This window comes from Lepisosteus platostomus, chromosome 7 (assembly GCF_059453375.1).
Source record: "Lepisosteus platostomus isolate fLepPlt1 chromosome 7, fLepPlt1.hap1, whole genome shotgun sequence".
NCBI classification, from domain to species: domain Eukaryota; kingdom Metazoa; phylum Chordata; class Actinopteri; order Semionotiformes; family Lepisosteidae; genus Lepisosteus; species Lepisosteus platostomus.
Window position 1 is genome coordinate 21,502,970 of NC_142617.1, and position 20,665 is coordinate 21,523,634.

General features: G+C 36.5%; 1 protein-coding gene across 10 annotated transcripts in view; it reads left to right on the forward strand.

Moving 5' to 3' along the window:
- The window catches only part of robo2 (roundabout, axon guidance receptor, homolog 2 (Drosophila)), a 623,900-nt gene that overhangs the window by 557,043 nt on the left and 46,192 nt on the right, over positions 1-20,665 (forward strand). For 7 of the 10 annotated variants that reach the window (XR_015940079.1, XM_088639711.1, XM_088639706.1 and 4 more), the window contains 3 exons: positions 4,100-4,288; positions 13,344-13,370; positions 18,368-18,410. Coding sequence is in view for 9 of the 10 variants with exons in the window: in XM_088639711.1 (XP_088495837.1) it covers positions 4,100-4,288; positions 13,344-13,370; positions 18,368-18,410 (259 nt within the window). In the remaining variant the exon portion in view is untranslated. The remainder of the gene's footprint in view (positions 1-4,099; positions 4,289-13,343; positions 13,371-18,367; positions 18,411-20,665) is intronic. The other 3 variants (XM_088639709.1, XM_088639713.1, XM_088639714.1) reach the window with 1 other exon arrangement.

A 20,665-nucleotide genomic window follows, 5' to 3' on the forward strand; every position in this document is an offset into this window, starting at 1 on the left:
ACTTGTACAGGCATGCTTTGATATTAGTAAATACTTAATAATACTTAATAATAATAATTAGTAACCACCTCACAAAGTCTTGTACAAACCTGCATGGTGAAATGTGACCTCTTAGTCATTCTGGTGGCAATGCATTTACAATAGAAATAAACAGAATTCCTGAAAGTAGGATGGGCACCCACCACCATTTTGTCAGTTTTGTCAAAGCAAAAAAAACAAAACAAAGAATCCATCACATAATTCTAAATACTCATCAGAAACCAAAAAAAAAATCAAATTTGGTTGTTAGTATTCAAGTGACAGTACTGCTAACATGGCAAAATGGTCATCCAACTCTTTGCAATATACAAGCTACCATTGTCTTGGAAAGCACTGCATCAATTGACTTAAAACTAGGCTTATTTTCTCAAACCCACCTAGAAGTGCTTTAGAATTTCCCCTCACTGGTTGAAGCAATAGTTTAGATGGCCACATCATGTCATCACCTGTATTGTTTCCTGCTCTTCTTCAAGAACTGTTTGGTCAAGCAATCCCAAACATAAGTAGGCATCCTTCCAGAGTAAATGAGAACACAAAAATGAAACAAAAGTTTAGTGTATTATAAACCAGAATGGGTTTCCTTCCCTTGGTGATTTACATCCCATATGGTAAAATGCTACAGTGCGAAAGCTCCTTGGCAATTAATCATTGTGACTGATCTCACCAAAACTCAGAAGCTAAGCAAAGTTTGGCCTGCTCAGTATTGGGAAGGGAGACTTCAAGGACAGCTGGTTTGCTATTATAGGTGAATAGTATTAAGTAAGTAGTAAGAATAGTAAGAGCCTGGTCCCTCTGATGCAGCATTTCCAAGCACAACACTATAGTGAATGGGGATATAGTGCTACAGGAGGTGCAGTCCTTTGGAGGAACCGGAATATCATTAACTTTAAAGATCTTTAACAGAGATGTTAAACTTAGGTACTAACGTATTAACATACAATGAAACTTTTTAAAGTTCTTGGTTTAATTCCACTTGGGGCTTGGACACACTGCCTACCTACAATATCCTTTAATTGAATTTAGTTAAGTAATTTCTTTACCTGATCTGATATGTGTCTGCTGGAACAAAATAACTGTCCAGAGGGTGCTGCATATCAGAGTTGTGCAAAGTGAGTCCTGTCCTATATATTAAAGCACTTTAAATTTCTTTTGAGATGAACAGAACAATATTCATATAATAAATTCCACTTCCATACTTGGTAGTTGTATCATTTTATTGACAGTATGATAAACATATGTCAAAATGGGTCTGCTGTTTAAACCAAGATGGCTGCCTGACTGACATTTTGTTCTCCTGCCGTCATAGAAACCATTACACCAAATAACTTGAAAATTTCAGGTTTTGTCACAATAAAACCTGTTGCAGACTTGCACCACATATATCATTACCTTCTTGGAAACAAACATACTTCATATAATTAACTCACTCTTTAAAAACTTCAAACTTGGAAGGTTCCACTCTAGTTTTGCATGTAGTTTACGTGCAGTTCACTCACACCGTATTTGGAGGCCTTCAAAACTCATTACAGCTCTCTCATTTATATATTTTTGGAAAGCTCATTGTATAGTTTTACTTTATAATTGACCTAATATCATCAAATGATAACATCTTTAAAAATCAGAATTATTTTATCATATACAATTAATTAAGAAATAGGTAGGGAAGGACAACGATCTCAAATAACTCTTTAACTTCCCACCAAGTAAATCTGCAATAACAATGCTCTACAGATGTATAAAAAATTAATTTGAGTAAAAGATTTTCCCATTTGAGTTTCACACATTTGCTAATGAATGCAATGAAGCTGTACAAACAGTAGCTGCAATCTTTATATATATCTCTCTTTAAGGCATATGGGCAAGCTGTAAACAGTATAAAATTATTAAAATATACAGTACACCACTGGAAGTTTTTTTTAACTTGTTGTATTTGTAAATTCTCTAGAAATAATTCCCATTTACTTTTTATCTGTTCAGCTGAAGCCTTACTGTGCCTGCAGCCTGATAACAACGTGGGGCACAACAGATTCCACTTGTCTGTGTTTAATTTATGGAAGCCCAGAGGGAGGGGGAAGGGAGTTTGCCCCAGCCTGGCTTTATTTCCCCTGTGCTGTATCAATGATCCATTTCAATATCCTCACCATACAGATAAACAAAGTATCTGTACCCTCATGTACTTGTTCTCTGAAGGCAGAAGAGTCTCTTTGTATCTCATCAAAAGGACCACCAGGCAAGCCTGATTTAAGCCAGAGGATCAATAGAAGGGAATATCAGTCTGTAGCCTGTGGAAAGGTTTGAGTTTGTACATTTCAAAGTACAGAATAAAAAATAACAACCACAAAAAAAGGAGAGGAGAAAAAAATCTCTCCTGAATTGCAATTAACAAAGCTATATTTGGAATTAAATTTTAATACACCACCACATAGTAAAGAGACCATAACATAGACTATTCACCTTAGGCTTCACTGTCCAAACAATGAATATTTTGGTACAATATCTGATTAAGGATATTCACTTTTTTTTTTCATTTCAAAACAAAATAGCAAAGACTTGGAACAATAAGGGAGATCATATTTTTATTCCTTACAAAAAATGAAATGTCCAATAGTAAAAGTCACAAAATTAAGTAAAAGATCACAAAACATCCTCCTAACTGGAAGAATAAAAAACCTTCCATTTTTGATGGTTCACATTTCAGCAATGAACAGGCCTCCCTCTTCCCAACCTTTAGAAGAAATAGAAAATTGAAATCTTTGGAAATAGTGACATTTATTAATAAAGCCATTATGCTGCTAACTGCTTGGCCTGTTCTTGGTTACAAAGTGCTGCTCGTGTAATATCATGGCAAACAGCTGTGAAGTTTCACAGTAATGGGTACAGTCAGCCCTGATGTGTCTAATTAATTCCTGTCCAGCAAATTAGCTTTGTTCTTTATTACTCTCCAATGAGAGGAAGCCATTATATTTCATTATTTTATTTTGTCATCAGGGACAGCGGAGCGTTGCAGGTCAGACAAACCTAGTGCTTTGTGTTTTAATTAGGTAAAGTGACAGGCCTGATTCAAAACCTTATATAACCTTGATTATATCTAATCAAAGGGCAGTTACATCTCAGACAGACTACTTGTCTGTTTTGATCAATGCACTAATGGGTATTCAATTTCAAAATATGGAATTTTGCTGTATATTTGTCTATACAGATTGTGTTGAGTATATGGCTTTTTTCTGAGTATTGTGCAAAGGAGTATACACTGTTTCAGGTCAAGCTTTTGCAGATGTACTGTAACATAAACCTGGTTATAGGATATAGTCAGAGAACTCTATTAACAGATAAAGTATTTAACTGTCCTCTGTCTTGCTCTGAATTACAGTTGTGTAATATAAAGGAAATTGAAAGGATGACAACAAACATATATTGCACTTCTGTAAGATTTTTGAAAAAATCCAAAGTGATGTGTGAATATCAGTGACAGACTTACACTACAATCCTTCAAATCTAGCAAAGTACAATATTATGTAATTGTGTATCATATAATAGACGCTAATTGTGCAAGACAATACTAAATGGCAACTTCATTATTATTATTTTAAATGACATTAAACATGCCCACTGTAACAGCTGTGTACCATCAGAGTTCAACAGTATCTTTGTTGAACAATGGCTCCTTACATACCTATTGTCACATGTAATATGATAGTGGCTGTGAGAGTCTGGAACAAGGTTACAAAGTTTACTTCCATTGCAAGAATTTATAAGACTATAGGAACAGAGAACAAATAAACAGTATTTGTGCAGAAGTAAGGAGATCTGAAGCTCGTGTGAAGGTCAGTAGTTTTTTCCTGCTACGGTTTTCTGAGGTGGTGACAGGAGACATTACTCAGGCTTTCCCCAGGCCTGACTTCAGCCTGTCATACTTAAACTCAGGGGTCAATGTTTAACTGTTTTAGATTTCCCAATACCTTGCCATCTGTAGCTGCACTCTGATGGCCTGTGACTGCACACTTCTGAGCAAAGTCTGTGACCCAGCAAGATGTTTCTCCTCTGATATCTCCTTCTACAGGAAATATCAGGGATGTCATTGTGAGTGGGCCTGGAAGCAACAACAGCATCACAGAGCAAATCACTGATGTCGTCAAGCAGCCTGCCTTCATAGCTGGCATCGGTGGGGCCTGCTGGGTTATCCTGATGGGCTTCAGCATCTGGCTGTACTGGCGTCGAAAGAAGAGGAAAGGTCTTAGCAATTATGCAGGTTAGTACAGCTTTGGAACTGCACAAGCCCAAACACAGCTTCAGAACAAGATATTCCAGGGAAGCTGGAATGATATTTTTACATTTAGAGGTTATAATTAAATGGCAATGAGTGCATTTCAAACCACTATGAAACTACTACGTACACGGTAACGTATACAACCTCCAATTTACATCACAGAAGAGAGTTTTAATGTTCACATAACGTCATATTGATGTTATTTTTCTACGATTCAGAATGAGACAACAAAATGTCTGGTGATGTGAAAGTGGCCCTATTACATTGTAAACATGCTTTACACCAAGCACATTTTGCTACTATATTAATTTTAATTATTTTCATAAAACTGACACATAAAAGGCAGTATTTATTTAGATACATTATTTAAGTATTGCAAAAAAAGCAACCTGCCAGCCAAATAAAATACACTCATATTCATTTTCAAGTTTTGCAAAAATGATAAATTATTTACATTGGTGGTTATTTTATGGTAAACCACACCTAAAAGAAAAATTCTAGCACAACTTATATTTTTGTATAATTGCATAGCTCATGCGATTGCCTCAACTGATTTGAATGAGTGCAAGTAAATTGAATTCAACATACCAATATTAAGACATTTTGCAGACAAATACTACTTACTTGTTAACTCAGCCTGCAAATAATGTTCTTACATTTCTTGGGTGAAATGCCTTCTACTCAGCCATTCAAAACGCTTGGGGTATTTCGCGGTACACCACGGTGGGCGTGTCGCATGAAAACGCAGTAGCACGCGGTGTAACGCGTCATTTGACGTCATGCTGGAAGGTATCCGGAATCACCTTGTAAAACTGCCAGGAGGAGCCAATAAAGCCTAACCTCTCATGTACAGCATTTGAGCTTTTAGATTTTAACTGTGTATTACAGCATGTTAATCATCAGTCATTAAAAAGTTGGTATATTTTATGAAAGCAAGGTTACTCAGTTGGACAAAAGTACACAACCTACCTTTATCATAAGTATTTTAATTATGCAGAAATATTTTATGCATCAAAGCCTTTACCGAAGATATTACTAATAGTATTAATAATGAATTACTTTGGACAAGCTGTAAACATTCTTTCTAACCGTCATTTTAAATGAAAATACTTTTATTTTTTTCTTTGACAAACACCACAGCATTTCGTTGATCTAACTAACGAGGACAGGACATTAGCTAAACAATATGATAAAGGAATAAATGACTTTTTTTGCTCATTTCTTTAGCACATTTGTACAAGCACTTGGAATCTGTCCAAGCCCTACTTTGACAGTCATTTTCTTTTACTGTAACGGACATAAAAATTCCCTTGCTTTTAACAGAGCGTTTCATAATTTCCAACAACGAAAATTATTTAAACTGCGACACTTATCATTCAACCAGAGCTCAAAATATCACAAGGATCCTCAAAAGCACAGGAAAGACTGTATTAAAAGACACTTGTATCAGATACATGAGAATCCAAGCTTTTTTATCTACGCTTTAATATATAAATAGTTTTAATATGTAAATAGTTCCCTGGTTCTGCACCCCTAGGTGTTTCTCTCTCTCTCGCTCCTTCGCTCGCCCCTCCCCCACCTCTCTCAATTCAATTCAATTCAAGGTGCTTTATTAGCAGGGCTTATCGTGTGTCTCTCTCTGGTCGGGGCGCGGGAGACCTCACTGGTAGGTGGTGACGGAGAAAATAAAGGCAGCTTTTAACTCCGCAAGTCACACACCAATACACACCAATACTCCATTTCTCCCTAAACATTTAAAGCACCAAAGTCTTACATGTGGTTTTCATCACTCTCTGCGGGAGTGCTGGCTGTGACGAATTAAACCAGTTTCACAGGTATTTTCAAGTGGTCGAGTCTTCAGCAGAAGGGGGGAACAAGCTGCCCAGCCGTGTGGAATGCTACAGAACCCTAAACAGACAATACACACTAGCCGAATATTTGACCAAGATATCCAGACACAGCTGTATGAGCTCCACCAGTAAAACTCAAAGTATTACGCTGGTCTACACTATTTGCAACCATCATTTTAAATGAAAAGACTTTATTTTTTCATCGACCAAAAGTAACACCCACCACAGCATTTCGTTGGTCTAACTAGGATAGGACTTTAGCCAATATGATAAAGGAATAATTTCTTTAGCACATTTATTTGAACATTTCCATTGATTGTACAAGCACTGAAAAACTGTTCAATCCCTAGTTTGTCGGGCATTTTCTTTTACTATAACAGATATAAAAACTCCCTTGCTTTTAACAGAGTGTTTCATAATTTCTAACAATGAAAATTTAAACTGCAACACTTTTATCATTCAACGAGAGCTCAAAATATCACAGGGATCCTCAAGAGATCAACAAAGACAACAGAAAAAGATATGTGTATAAGATACTGTCCATGGGAATCCAAGCTTTTTTATCTACGCTAAGAAGTAGTCTTTAAAATGTCTTCATTACACAGTCAAAATTCTGGGATGTGCCTATATTAGTACGCTGGGCAAACGTTCTGAGGTCAAATTCTTCCAGCACGGGGGTACATTTAAAGTGGAGATGACAGCACTGAAATTTTTTGGTATGCATAAAAACTGCAATTCTGTCAGTGAGCCCTAAATGAATTAATAGCAAACATGGTTTACATAAAATACATTTTTCCTAGAACGTTTAGCCTTTGTCACTAATGAAACCACTAGATAAAGACATAAATACTGTATAGAAATCTTAAGATTTTTGTTTTTTCAATGTTGGTAGCAGGATGAACTGTCAGGTTGAGCTAAGTGTATATTTTGTCGCAGACTTGCTGCAAGATGTTAACAGTGAAAAAAGGTATTTAGAAATTAGTTATTTTCAGAATAATTGAAAATCTAGCAGGATAGAGAAAGCACAGAAAATAGCCAATTACCCGCAGTACGTGTCTGTGCCACGCACTTTGAATGGCTGCATCTGTACAACACTATTTTTATATTTTAGGGTTAGAATTAGCATTGATAAGCACATTTCAGTCCACAATAAAATGTAAACAGTATCTTGTAAAATTTCCAATTTATATCACAAAATAGCCACCATTTCAGAACGATATAGAACGTGGTAACAAAACTTCCAGTGATTTGAAGTGGCTTTATTACATTGTAAACAACCAGGTTTGTGAATTCAATATAAATTTTAATCCAATATAAATTTTGCTATTGCTATTTCAAGACAGTTTTGATGTCATTTTGGAACATTTCTGCGGTGAAATCTCTGCTGCATGATCTCATACATGTGCTTATTCACTCATACATTACACTATTACACATTAGTAATTACAGTAACTAGGGAGGAGGAAAGTCTGCTTCATGCCTCAATTTGTGGGAATTCTCGCTCTGATGTGGCGACACCAGGGATTTGCGACACCATGGCGACTTATGGTACTTTCACAACGTTTATGATTTGTGCTTAATTCGAAATGTAAAATTTTTCTATACCATCAATTAATTTTTGTTAGCAAGATGTAGTAAGTGGTCTGAAAAATTGGGACTGCAGTTCCCCTTTAATCTTGAAAAGGCATAGAATGACAAAAACCTGCAGAAGGGGGAAAATTGGAAAATTATTGCATAGTCTGTTCAGGCAACCAAAACCAGATTTCAAGACCAAATATGATTAACTTGACATTGAGTCTTACAAATATTCAGCAGTGTAAGAAGTGTAACATCCAACAAATTAAAACTGATACCTGTCAGGAGCTGCAGAAAGAACTAGTAAGGTAGGCAGAATTTGGGCATCAGAACTTATTTTGCAAAAAAATAGAAGCTGGTGTCCTGTGGATGCTAGTGTAGATTGAGAAATGAAAAGCAGAAGAAGGAACAGGATTAACAAAAAAAATTGTGTCAGTTTAGGGAGTGGTTGGAACTAGAGGAATGCAAAGGAACAAGTAATAGGTTTATTCCATGCTGAAAAAAAGAAGAAGGAGAACACAACGTTTCGGCCGTGGAGCCTTCTTCAAGTGTGTGACACGGCTCCACGGCCAGATAAAAGAGCAGCTGGTAGCTCTGAAGTATAACTTAAAATGTATATAATGTATCTTCACTAGTAATGTATTTTGTCCCATTCTTTGATAAGTGAAATCGCATAATCACCTGAAGAATAATAAAGTGAGAAATCATGGCTATGGATCAAGCGTATAATATATATAATATAGTATAATCATTATAAAGAGCTGGAAAATTAATTATCACTGTTTTTTCACCAAACAGTTGCAGGTGACAATATTTCTGTGGTGAAATATCTGCTGCACAGCCTGTACTTATTTGCATTGCAGGGGATTCAGGTGGTAAAGCTAAAATAAGATCTTGAACCAATGAGGACTAATCTGTAATGCCGGTGTCACATTACATGACTTTTCTTAGGATTTTCAGTCGTAGCCTTCATTTACATAATTGTAAGAAAAGCACAGCAAGTAGAGAGTTGCAGCGTGCGCCTGTTACCATCAGTTGTGTAGTGTGACACCCCCAGAGACTCAGTCATAGCGCTCTTAACAGTCCCTACGACTGCTTTGATTTTCTCGTAGCGAGTTGCAAGTCATAGGGGTGGACTCTTGTGTTTGCGACAGCCAACAGCCAATGAGCGCTCAACATGAAGTACAATGCAAGAAGGAAAGTGAGTGTTTTGGACTGTGCAAACGGAGGAGAGGCTCATCCCACTTTGGAACCAGCAAAGATGTCTGTTCCATGTTTTGTGTTTGTCATTTGTTTACTTTCGTGCAGTGCTCCTCCTCTTATTCCGGTGTGCTCCACGTTGATTGGCTGTCAAAATGAGGCGACCTCGCGGATCTTTCGTGACACAATACAAGATTTGGAACCATGATGAACAGTCGTGAGGGAATTGTGTAATTAGTCATCCCCTGCGATTCCTAGTTGTATAATTTGACACTCTTTAGGAAAGGCAGCGATATTCAGCAACTGCAGTCGTTACATTTGACATGCTCTCCGACTAGAAGTCATGTCTAGTCATGTAGTGTGACACCGGCTTAATGAACTGACAAAATGTACTTCAGTCACCACAGACTGAAGATTCTTGCATACAAGAGAGGTAGAGAGAAGGTGAATCTGATTAATCTAAAAATGGAGGACTGGAGAAAACACAACATTGCAAGGAAGAAGAGTACAAAATACAAGAACGAACTCTACTTTACAAAAAACACACAGTAAAGTTCCATACCGATCACACCTCATCATGCAATTCACCCCTTTGCTCAAGGTAAACAATGGATAAGGTGTCTCCAATATAATAATAATAGCAGATACAGACACCAATTACATAAAAATCATTTCTGTAGAAAAAGCTGTGGGTCTGGATTTGAATGTGCTCAAGGTGGGTGATTCTCTGACATCCTTAGGGATAGAATTCCAGAGCTCTGGGGCATAACAAAAGAAAGCCCTATCACCCATAGACTGTAAACAAGCTTGGAGGACAAACAGGAGCATGATCACTTGCCTGATCAGGATTCTGGCTGCTGAATTCTGGACATACTTAAGTTTGTTTAGTGTGGATTTAGATGGATTTAGTAGGACATTGCAGTAACCAGTTCTTGGAAAGACGAATATGTTGACCAGCTCTTCGGCTACAGTTAGAGACAATATAGGATATAGTCTGAATATAGTTCTTAGATGAAAGAATGATGTTTTTACAATTGTTTGCACATGTGGGTCAAAGGTCAATCATGGATCAAATATCACCACCAAATTCTTCAATTTAGATTCAAATTCAGGTAGAGTGCCACAGATAGAGTTACTGCATTCACTTTAGATAGTTTTAGGGGGGGTGCCGAAAAGCATGACTTCAGTCTTGTCACAGTTTAAATGAAGGAAATTTTGAGTCATCAGGATTTTGTGTCAGAGATGAAATTGGAGAGTGCAGAAACAGCTACTTTATTGTCAGGTTTAGTAGGGGCATAGAAGTGATAATTCAGAACATGTGACTAAACCATGTTATTAGAGGTAATGCAGATGAATTCAGAAATTATCAGTTTTGAAACAAAAACATGGGTTGGAAGATTGACAAATTACTGAAAAGAGTAAGAGTAAATCTACCATTCAAACACTCACAGAATCAATAGAAAGGGTTATAAAGAGGGCTATATTAATATCAGTATTTTACCAGATTCACTAATGGAAAGAAACAGGCAGAATTGGGTTAGCCTTTTTATATCAATGAAGTTGTTTTGAATGTGAATTTGAGCTAAGTCAGCACTAAGATAAGAGATAAGATCACTTTTGTTAGCCATATACAATTTCTTGAATTAGGAATTCATCTTTTTGCATACCCCAGCTGGCTCTCCATGAGACACAGACACCCATACAGGGAGATACGTTTGGGGTCAGAGCACAGGGTTAGCCATTGTATAGCACCTCTGGAGCAGTTGGGCTTAAGGGCCTTGCTCAGGGGCCCAACAGAGTAGGATTCCTCTCCCAGCCACAGATGCAGATCCTTAGCCACAGTGCTACCGCTCCACCCCACTAGAATATGAAAGCAAAACTGATGAAAGGAAGAAGTGATTACTAGAGATAGGACCCAAACAACGGGGTAACAGTTGCGGGCCGTAGGTAAGGCCATAGAAATGGTATGAATACCATACCATTCATACCATACCATACCAGAATACCATGGCTGAATAAACATTGATTTTAGGAAGAAGCTTATCAGTAGAGCTGTTTGTCATCAATTCCATAACTGAGGCAAGAAACTGATTTATCAATAAAGATTGATTAGTAAAATGATTTCCTTTCAAGGAAGACTAACCAAAACACTGTACATGCATTTTTTTATATTTTACAGTGAGAGAAAAACAGGCTTGGACCTCAGTGGTTCAGAATTTATCCAAAAGTAAAGAGGAACCAAAGGCAGTAGGAGGTGCTGGCAGGCAGAAAGGGAGAATAGCAGACATCTTGCTAGCTGGCAGACAGACTCACTGACTGACTGGGTGACACAGTGTTTGTGCAATGAGCACTAAGATAATTGGATTAAATGTCCATATTTATACCCAGGTTTTGGCAAGAGTCAGAGCCTATCTAAATCCTAAATATATGAACTCCAACTAGAAATCCAACATATAATGCATAGTTTATATTGCATAGAACCAGGAAGCACATAGAAAAGAAAAAGCCACGATGAGATACTGCATGTAATTGAATTTCTATCACAAGTTGAAGTTCTGATTCACTCCAGGCCTAAATCTAATGTGGAAATAAACTTTTTTTTTTTAATCTGTGCTTGTTTGTGCCAACTTGTTCGGAATAATCTAAAATTTTAGACATCTTTGTTTTATAACATGTTTTTTCCATTACCAGAATATATTCAAAGCAAAGAGTGGCATTGAGAGGTAGCAAAGTAATTCTTAGATGAAAAAAATGTGGGGTACTCCAGGGATAAAACTACAGACTGCTCCATGATTATACAGTTTCTCTAACATTAAACAAAAACAAATGTAATTTAAATTATGTTGTTATAATGTCTGATGAGCTTTACAGAACATAAAAGAAAGAACAAACAGCACTTAAGGCACAGTATCTTTATATGTATGCATTCGCCTCACAATTTACATAAATGTGTATCTGACTTTATTTATAATTTATCAGGGTGTATTTTTTGCAATTAGCACAAGGTGGCTTCAATCTCTTTTTTTTCCTTTGCTTATCTTTTACACTTAAAAGAAATGTTTCACATTCTTATGTATGCTCAGTAATGGAAAGAGTGCTCTGAGACATTTTTTAATTTCGCCATATTTTTTCTTCCTGCACAGTGACCTGACATTTTACCGAGAATGAGTGTTTGACCTTGGTCGATAAAGCCAGAGGAGGAGCAAATGCACAGAATGTTAAAATGTTTGATGAAACGCTCAGATAGGAGACGTTCCTTACCCCTGATGACCCCATTTTTTATTCCTCAGAGGCTAAGGTGAAGGCTGTTACAGCTTCTGATGCCTAAACAAGCCCTTGTTTCTTCTTTTCCTCCCACACATTCACTCACATACTTTTCTGTCTAATTTCTGTAGAAAAGTGAACAGCTGCATTTCACTGGTCTCAGCCAAGGGTTTTGCACTTAACCCTTACTGTCTCATTACAGCCTTAAACTTTTCCACCAGCCATGGCCTGTATAATATGGAGATAAAAATTGATTTGTTTTTACTTTTCAAAACTAGCAACAAAAAAACATTGCTGGAAACACCCATATAGTATCCTGGGTGACATAAAATGTATTTGTACCTGGGAAAGAAGGGTTTAATAAACATTGAAGATAACATTGTTTTTTTACCTCTCTACATACTGTATATTCATATTTTTTGATTAACGTATACTGTTTGTGTCACGAACACGGACTGAGATCCATGTCAGATCTTATAGACCCTATGCGATGCGGTAAGAGCTGGAGAAAACAGGAGGCGTGGTAAAAGGGAACACACAGGGGTTTAATAGTGCACAAAATAATAGTGACAATCCATGAGACAGTGAACGGGGAAGACAAAGAACAGCATCCAAATCAAAACGGGTCCAAAGGCAGGTCAGGGCACAGTCCAAGAGTCCATCAGCGAGAAATCCATCCTGGGACACGACAAGGTTAAAATCCCCGGGAGGGGGGAACACACGGAGTGACAAAACATGGAGGACCAAGGGTGATGGGGCGAGATCCTCCAGACCCTGGGCTCAAGAAGCAGGAGGTGTTGGGGATGAGGCCTATGCCCTCAGGAGACAGACGTAGGGTTTCCTGGTCCCAGGCGGGCCTCGCGACATCCTTACCCTAATGATGAGCCCCGAGGACTGGAGGAGCTAGTCTTTAAATAATCACAGAAAAAATAACGGGAGTAGTGGAGCGCCCTCTAGGGAGGGATGTCGGGCGTGACAGTTTGTCTGTCTTCTTTCCTTAATAATTGGACCCCTTACTACTTGCCTGCTGTGTATAGAATATTTTACTGCAACAAGCTTTGAGAGCAGTGCTGACTGACCACTAAACAGCTGACAACTGACTTTTGCAGGCTTTTAACTCATGAATTCTCTGTCTTCTTGTTTTGCAGTTCAGTCCTTCACCTTCACTCCTGCAGGTACTGTCCATTTGTCCTGTCTTTGCACTGTACAGTCATGATAGGTTTTGCATTCCTGGGATCTTGAAATCCCAATGCGTTTCAAATCTCTTCTTCAAAAAATCTTCAGATTAATACTGAGATTCTTTAAATAATATTTAAGCATTGAACCTAAATGCACAGCTACCCTCAGCACATAATAACGATCAGGTTCCTTAATAAAAAATAATAACAAAATAGAAATATTGAATCAATTTCTTAGCTCGTTTCCAATCAAAAAAGGAAAACAAAATATGGTAGTTGATAAATTCTTGAGCTTTGGAAATTCCAGTATTTACACTTACCTTCTCATCTGTTCATTTTTTCTACCAAGCTCTTATAATAAATCATCCTATATATATATATTTGTTCTCAGCACTGGGATAATTTACTCCTATGGCACAGGGAGGGCAATAAAAAGGCTCAGGGATTGCAAACCTCCTGTATAACATTAGGTGCACTAACTGTACAGTGGACCCGTCATTCATTGTGTTGTACAGTCATTGCCTGAAACGGCTGTCAGTGCATTCGTTCACTTCTCCAGCTGTTCCTGTTTTTCCTGCCATCAGTCTCGTTTTCTCATTTCCTTTCACTCTGAATCTTTGGGAAGAAAATCATTCCAGAGTAACCCTTCCCATGACAGGACCTCAAACCATCCATTTCAAGTTCATGGGTATTATGAATAAAACTGTTTCTTCATGATTGTTTTATAGTTTCCTCTATGGAAAGGTGAATGGTTATTATTCCTAATTTAAGAGGTTGCCCCATTCTGTCCCCAGTGAATTGCACTGCTTCCTATGAAGTATAGCATACCCTTCCATCCTGAATATCTATCCTGAATAATTGCACGTTTTCTAAGATAAATCTGTTATCCAGTGCCCCGAAGTTGACAATTTCTGTTTAAAATTATATATAAATTTGATTCACTCATTTTTTCTGAAATTTCTTAGTGAATAGAGTTAATTTGAGAATTTTAACCAATATTAGATTTATTTCGTGATAGTTTTACCATTCCCAAAAATTCCCAAGATATTTTGTAAAAAACAATTAATGCATATATGCATGAAAATTTTAATATTTAACTTTAAAAACCAATTCAAAGATTATGTCTATTTCATACTGTATACAGTACAAATGTTAAGTAAAAAATAATGTTTATCCTTTTTATCCAGTGTACAAGTGTTATATTATACACAGAGCTGTGAACATTTACATTAACTGTAGCACAGCTGTAATGCATAAGAATTGAAAAGTTCTGAACCTGTTGACTATACTTTATCGCCGTAATCAATGCTGGTTTGTTTGAAGAGATGGGTAAAGGACTAAAGAAAACAAACAGGAAGTATTTTCCAACTGTGTCATCAGTTGAACCAGACTTACAATACATTCTATATCTTTCTTTGCCTCCTATTAATTCCATCTTTTACAATAAGAAACACTCCTCCTGTTACTAATAGATGCTTAAAATGTCCAAATGCTGTGAGAGCCCTTAAAACAGTACGTTCTAGCCCTTTAGTACAACCCAATTCACTTTAGATGGTCAGTTTTGATAAATTTGTATGATTTTGAAGTTCCAGACACAAAATAACAAGCATTTAGGAGTGTAAACTGTCAAACAGACATTACCCAATTCTGCTTATTTTTTTCATGAAATCACACAGGATTTTTTACATTTAGCCACTTTGCATTCTAGAGAGCCCATGCTGTTATGAAGAGACAAGGGTGTGCACTTGGTTTGAGCAATGAAATGCAGATGGATTTAGTTCACCACATCATCAGGTTTCCTATGTTCAGCCTAATCCCTTGCCCATTTCGATTTGCATGTTTCATTGGCTTTCCAGTTCCTATTTATTTCTCAAATACTACTGACTCTTTCACTCCTAAATGAGAACATTTCACAGTTTCCTTTTTGCACATCTTAATTTTTCCTTTTACACCTAATTTACCATCTCCATATCATCCAGCATTGTGCCATTCCCGTTGAATGGTCCAAACCTATTAATTAGAATAATTGGATATATCATGTGCAAATTTAACACATAATAACATAGATTGCACTTTTGGGGAGTTTAGGAGTCTTCAAAACTTGTTTATGCAAGATTCTACAATATGTATTTCTGTACAGTACATGTGCAAACCAATAGAAATTTGATTGCAAGGTAATTTCACTTTTGATATACAGTATAAAACAGAAATGTTGCTCTCTAGGATTTGGAAATGGTTAATGTATGTGTGTGGATGGGGGGAGTCATGGGGTATTTGTAAGTTAGAAAATGTCATAAATAAAGATGAAGCAAAGAGAGAAGGGAAAAATTATGAGATGTGCAAAATTTCACGTACCACTCCTAAAACTGTCAAACCAGGAAGTGTGAATCATTTGACAGAGTCATCCAGAGGAAGGTGGAATATTTGATGGAATTTTTATATGCTGATTATCTGCTCCCTGTTAATGCTTATTAAAAGGGATTAATCTGTATTCATATTTGAGAAACTGCTTATCAAGAGAGAATGAGCACGTCTAGGCAACATTAAAGTTCTCATTTGCAGTGGAGAAATGTGGCTGAGTAAAGATAGGGACATCTAACACTGTGCTTGGTGGGCCTACTGGCTGGAAAATGTCAGACTCCTTGTTGTTTTCCCTCTGAATTCTGGAGTGTCTTTGGAAAAGAAATGCCTAATTTCAGAACCTCTTATTTTATAGTTTTTCCTATTTATTTGTCTTTGTTATTGTTACTGTGACTACTTTGTTGAACAGAAATATCTTACCGTGTGAAGAAATACTTTAGGAAAATAGACATCAATTACTGTATGTGTGGTCAACAGGGTGCCTCAAAGTATAGTTATAATGGAACAGGTTACTTCTTTACTTATTTAGAAGTAAGGGTAGATACAATTTTCATGTAGATTAAGCAAAAACACCCTAATTAGGCACTTCCAGTGGCCTAATTCCAGAGGTTTTTCTCAATGCAATTTATATATATACAGTAAATAAGCAATATGCACTATTCATGTTATACCAATGCTGAACTTACAGAATTAATCTTTACATGAATCATCTTTAACTTTTAATATGAATATTAGAATATTTTCCACATTGATTGCATTTTAAAATGTTTGCATACTACTTTCCAGAAACCATGCCAGCAGTTTCTGTCTCAATACCTGAACAATGTAGGGGTTGAAAATAAAGTTCAAATGTATTAAATTCCCAATTCCCATTAAATGGTTTTAAATCTTTGACTTGCAATTTGATTAAACAGTCTCAATAGAAATATTAGTTTACATGAGCATATATCTTTATTACCCTAGTGCATCATCATAATAAAAAACATTAACTTTTTGCATTTTACCTAGACTTTGAAAGATAAATACAAAACATTTTCATTAAATGTTTATAATGTTTAACATTTTTAACAAAGTAACATAGGGTTTTCGCATTCAATCTTTGTACCAAGAATAGAGTCAATTATATTTGTGTTTTTGGTTAATAAACAATATTTATTTTAAATTAAGTGCAATAACACCATTCAGAGAGCATATGCAGTCATGGGCAGATACAGTATGAGCACTTTTATATCACCAATAGTTCATGAAAATGAAGGATTACATTTTAACGTCCCTATGCACGTTTGCAGCAAATTCTCAAATATTTCTATTTCACACTTGCACACTGTGACAGTGATGGAAAAAGGAAATTTCCGCTTAGGTAGCATCATGGTAAAAAAAAAAAACACAGTAAATGTTGTTTTGCTGAGGAAGGTGTGGGAAAAATGCTGACCTTGTTAGATATGAGCTGTTGCCTAAAAAGAAAAGAAATTAGGAGGCTGAAAGTCTCCAGCAGGATCTAAGGCATTCCTGTCCCTGTCTGGCAGAATAGCTGATTAAGCCAGCAGTGATGAGGCAGTTGTGTCTGTTGAATTGCTCCATGCGACTCCATTGACCCTGTCACCCTCCAGTAGCATGCCTGGAGGCCTGCAACAGATACACAGCCTGGTACTGGCAGCTGTGTGATAAGGCAGGCAGGCTGACAACGAGAGATGACTGTTGCATTTTAATACACTTCTGCCTTCATAAAATTTTTAATGTTTTTCATTAAAAAATAAACAGTTGCTGTCTAAGCCCCTGGGGGAGGTAATGCCTGGGACTATTTTTTCTTTTTGCCCATATCTTCTCTTCAGTGGCTTTTATTATTTGGGGTTTGTTCTGGCACTCACAAAGAATACTTTCAAGAATACAGAATTCTGTAATTAAGCTTAAATGTTGTGGGGTTGGTATGAAATGCTTAAGAACTGTTATGGAAATGCATTAACGCTTGAAGAGTGTTAATGATAAGTCTGCAGTCCCACCCCATCCCCTTCTTGTTGCAGATGGGTTTGATAAAATTCACCATGCTTTATTATTCTGATCACCCTTTCACCCACAAGATCATTTTCATATTGTAAATTTTCTGCTCCAACATGTACAAGAAAAAAAAATGTAAAAAGAATCCAACCTCAGCAAGTGAAAAAAAGTATTTGTCAGCATGTGTGGAACAAATGTACCAATCATTGCTCTTCCATTTTTTTTTCTCCACCTGCTGATCTTAAAATATATATACAGCATATTTTCTCATGTCATAACTGAGTTTTTTCACAATGCAGTATTAATACACATGCTGTTTCTCTAATTTCTTATTTTGCCAATGTTAATGTTTAATTCTGATGAAAGTTTTCAGACATTTTTAAAGAACATTGCGAAATGAATTTCACTTACTGATCACTTGGTGACCGGCCCTAATGATCTTTATGTCCCAAATATTTAGGTTTGCTCAGAATAGTCACAGTTGCATACTGCAGTTTATTAAACATAGTTATGTGGTAAATGTGGCAATACCCATATTCGTTTTGAAATGTTTTGAAAACCTTTAGAATTAAACATACTGATATTTATCGGCAGAATATTTAATATTTGCATTTTCTCTTTTCTTCCTGGAAATGAAGTCACCTTTCAGCGTGTGGATGGAGGAATGATGAGCAATGGAAGGTAAAAGTAATTCTTCTTCTATTATTGATAACTGTACTAAGATACTGTATTCAAACAATAAGAGGTGACATACCTGTTAGATTAGCCCTTCCTCTTCTGGGTCATCAAATTTCAATTAGTGATAAAACAGCTAAGAGAGATAATAGTTCAGGTGGGTAGCTGCGTCAGCATGCGTAGGCTGCAAAGGAACAAGTAATAGGTTTATTCCATGCTGAAAAATCTTGAAGAAGGCTCCACGGCTGAAACATTGTGTTTTCTTTCTTCTTTTTTTTCAGCATGGAATAAACCTATTACTTGTTCCTAAGAGAGATAATGACTAGCTGGTAATTTAAGCCATGCTGTTATATTTCGTTATGCTTTCAAGATTATTTAAGTTCTCACTTTACAGTCATATTTATACACCCTCAGGCAGAGCACAGTCCTTAAGTTTACCGTAATAACCGTGTCTCTGACATATCACTGTAAACATGATGAATCGAACCTGGCTTGCCACTTCAGGACTGATAACAGTGCTGAACTCATGGTACTGTATGTCTCTTCCTGTATTTTGTTTTCAAGGAAGTACAGCAAGATACAATGAACAATAGACACAGAAAGCATTTAAAAAGGAAAAAGACTGAATATTTTTTAACTCAAGAGAGAGCATCTGAAATGCATTTTAGCAATGTTTATATCTGTAAGAATAAAATTTTGGCTAATTATGATCTTGGGTATTTCAGTTAACTTTTCTCTTTCTGTTTTAGATTGATTCAGGACAAAACTGAACCCTTATTCTTTTGTTCTGCAAAATTCTAAAACCACCATTACAAATAAATACTTTTTTTTCTATTATACTGTATACCATGAGATTATAAATACAAAACTCCCCATAACTGTTATTTACAATCAGTTGCACAGATCCCAATGTGATGAGTTCCCTTGTTATCCCCGATCCTGTACATTGCAGTACAGGAGTGCTGCAATGTCTAATGATGTAAAAATAATCACTCAGGGGACTAAAGGGAAAATCCTTCCATCAGAAAAATTCCATTCTGCATCTTGTCTCCTCATTTGAATGACACTAGTTACTGACTCAATAAGTGTTTTCATGGACACCAGGGATTATATCCCCAGGGTGTATATTTTTTAATGCACCTGGGTAGATATATCCACTGAAGATAGAAGACACCCGCAGGATCCCTCAAACAGCAAACAGCTGAGCTGCATGACCATATTTAAAGCAGTTTTTATTATTGATATGGGTGAAATATCAAAAGGAAAGTAAAATGTAAATAGAAAATCCTGTCATGTATTATTCTAAACACTTGAGATTTAGCATATACTCATGTGTGTCCTGGCAGCCCTCAGTGGAGTTATTCTAGTTCTCATCCCTATTGTCACAGAGAGGTTTAAAACGACCACCTAAATTATTTTCATGCTATGCCTGTAAAATGCACATTATTTGAAATTGTTATGATTTAAAGTTGATTTAAACACAATGCATTGCTCAATAGCTGTGGTGTCAGTGCCCCCATTTTTCTCACCTTCATGCAGCTTCTGTAATATCCCATGAGAATTCCATGATACCCCCCCCCCCCCATCAACAAGAAGAAAACCGTACATTTAAAATAAAACAAGTGTTCAACAGTGCCAAAAAATTATTAATTGTAAAATAAGAATCCACTATTCTAATGATCTATCTCATATACACTTTTGAGACATCAAGCCCAGATGTTTCATATCCCCCATATGCCAAGAAAGAAATTAGTTACAAATATCAGAGGAAATGTGTTCATTTGTTACAGACAATGTTTATTGCATTAATTAGACAATAGCAAATGAAGTTGCTGTTGTTCACTACTCCTCATTGGTTGCTGCCAACTTTCCCTGACTTAACAATTACACCTAATCGATCACAAAATAAATGATTCATGGAAGATGAATAGGATGTGGATTGATAGGCCTGGATTCCGCAACTTTGGCTACTCAATTGAAATTGATAAAACCTGATAACAGGCCCATACATCCTCATCTATTTTCCTTTTGCCAATATAGAGATTGTAATTAGGACGCAGTAATAACTTCCTATCTCTCAGCTAATCAATATTTTAGCAAAAGGAGATTAGGCCTAATGAGAGCTGGTAGATTTGTGGAGCAAGCCAATGAATCTTTCTGTTACTGTTACCATGGAAATTCATTTACCTCCTAGGAACCTGAGGCTGACAGAAGGCTGCTATGAATCTAAATTTAAAATGTAAATTTGTGTTCAGACATGC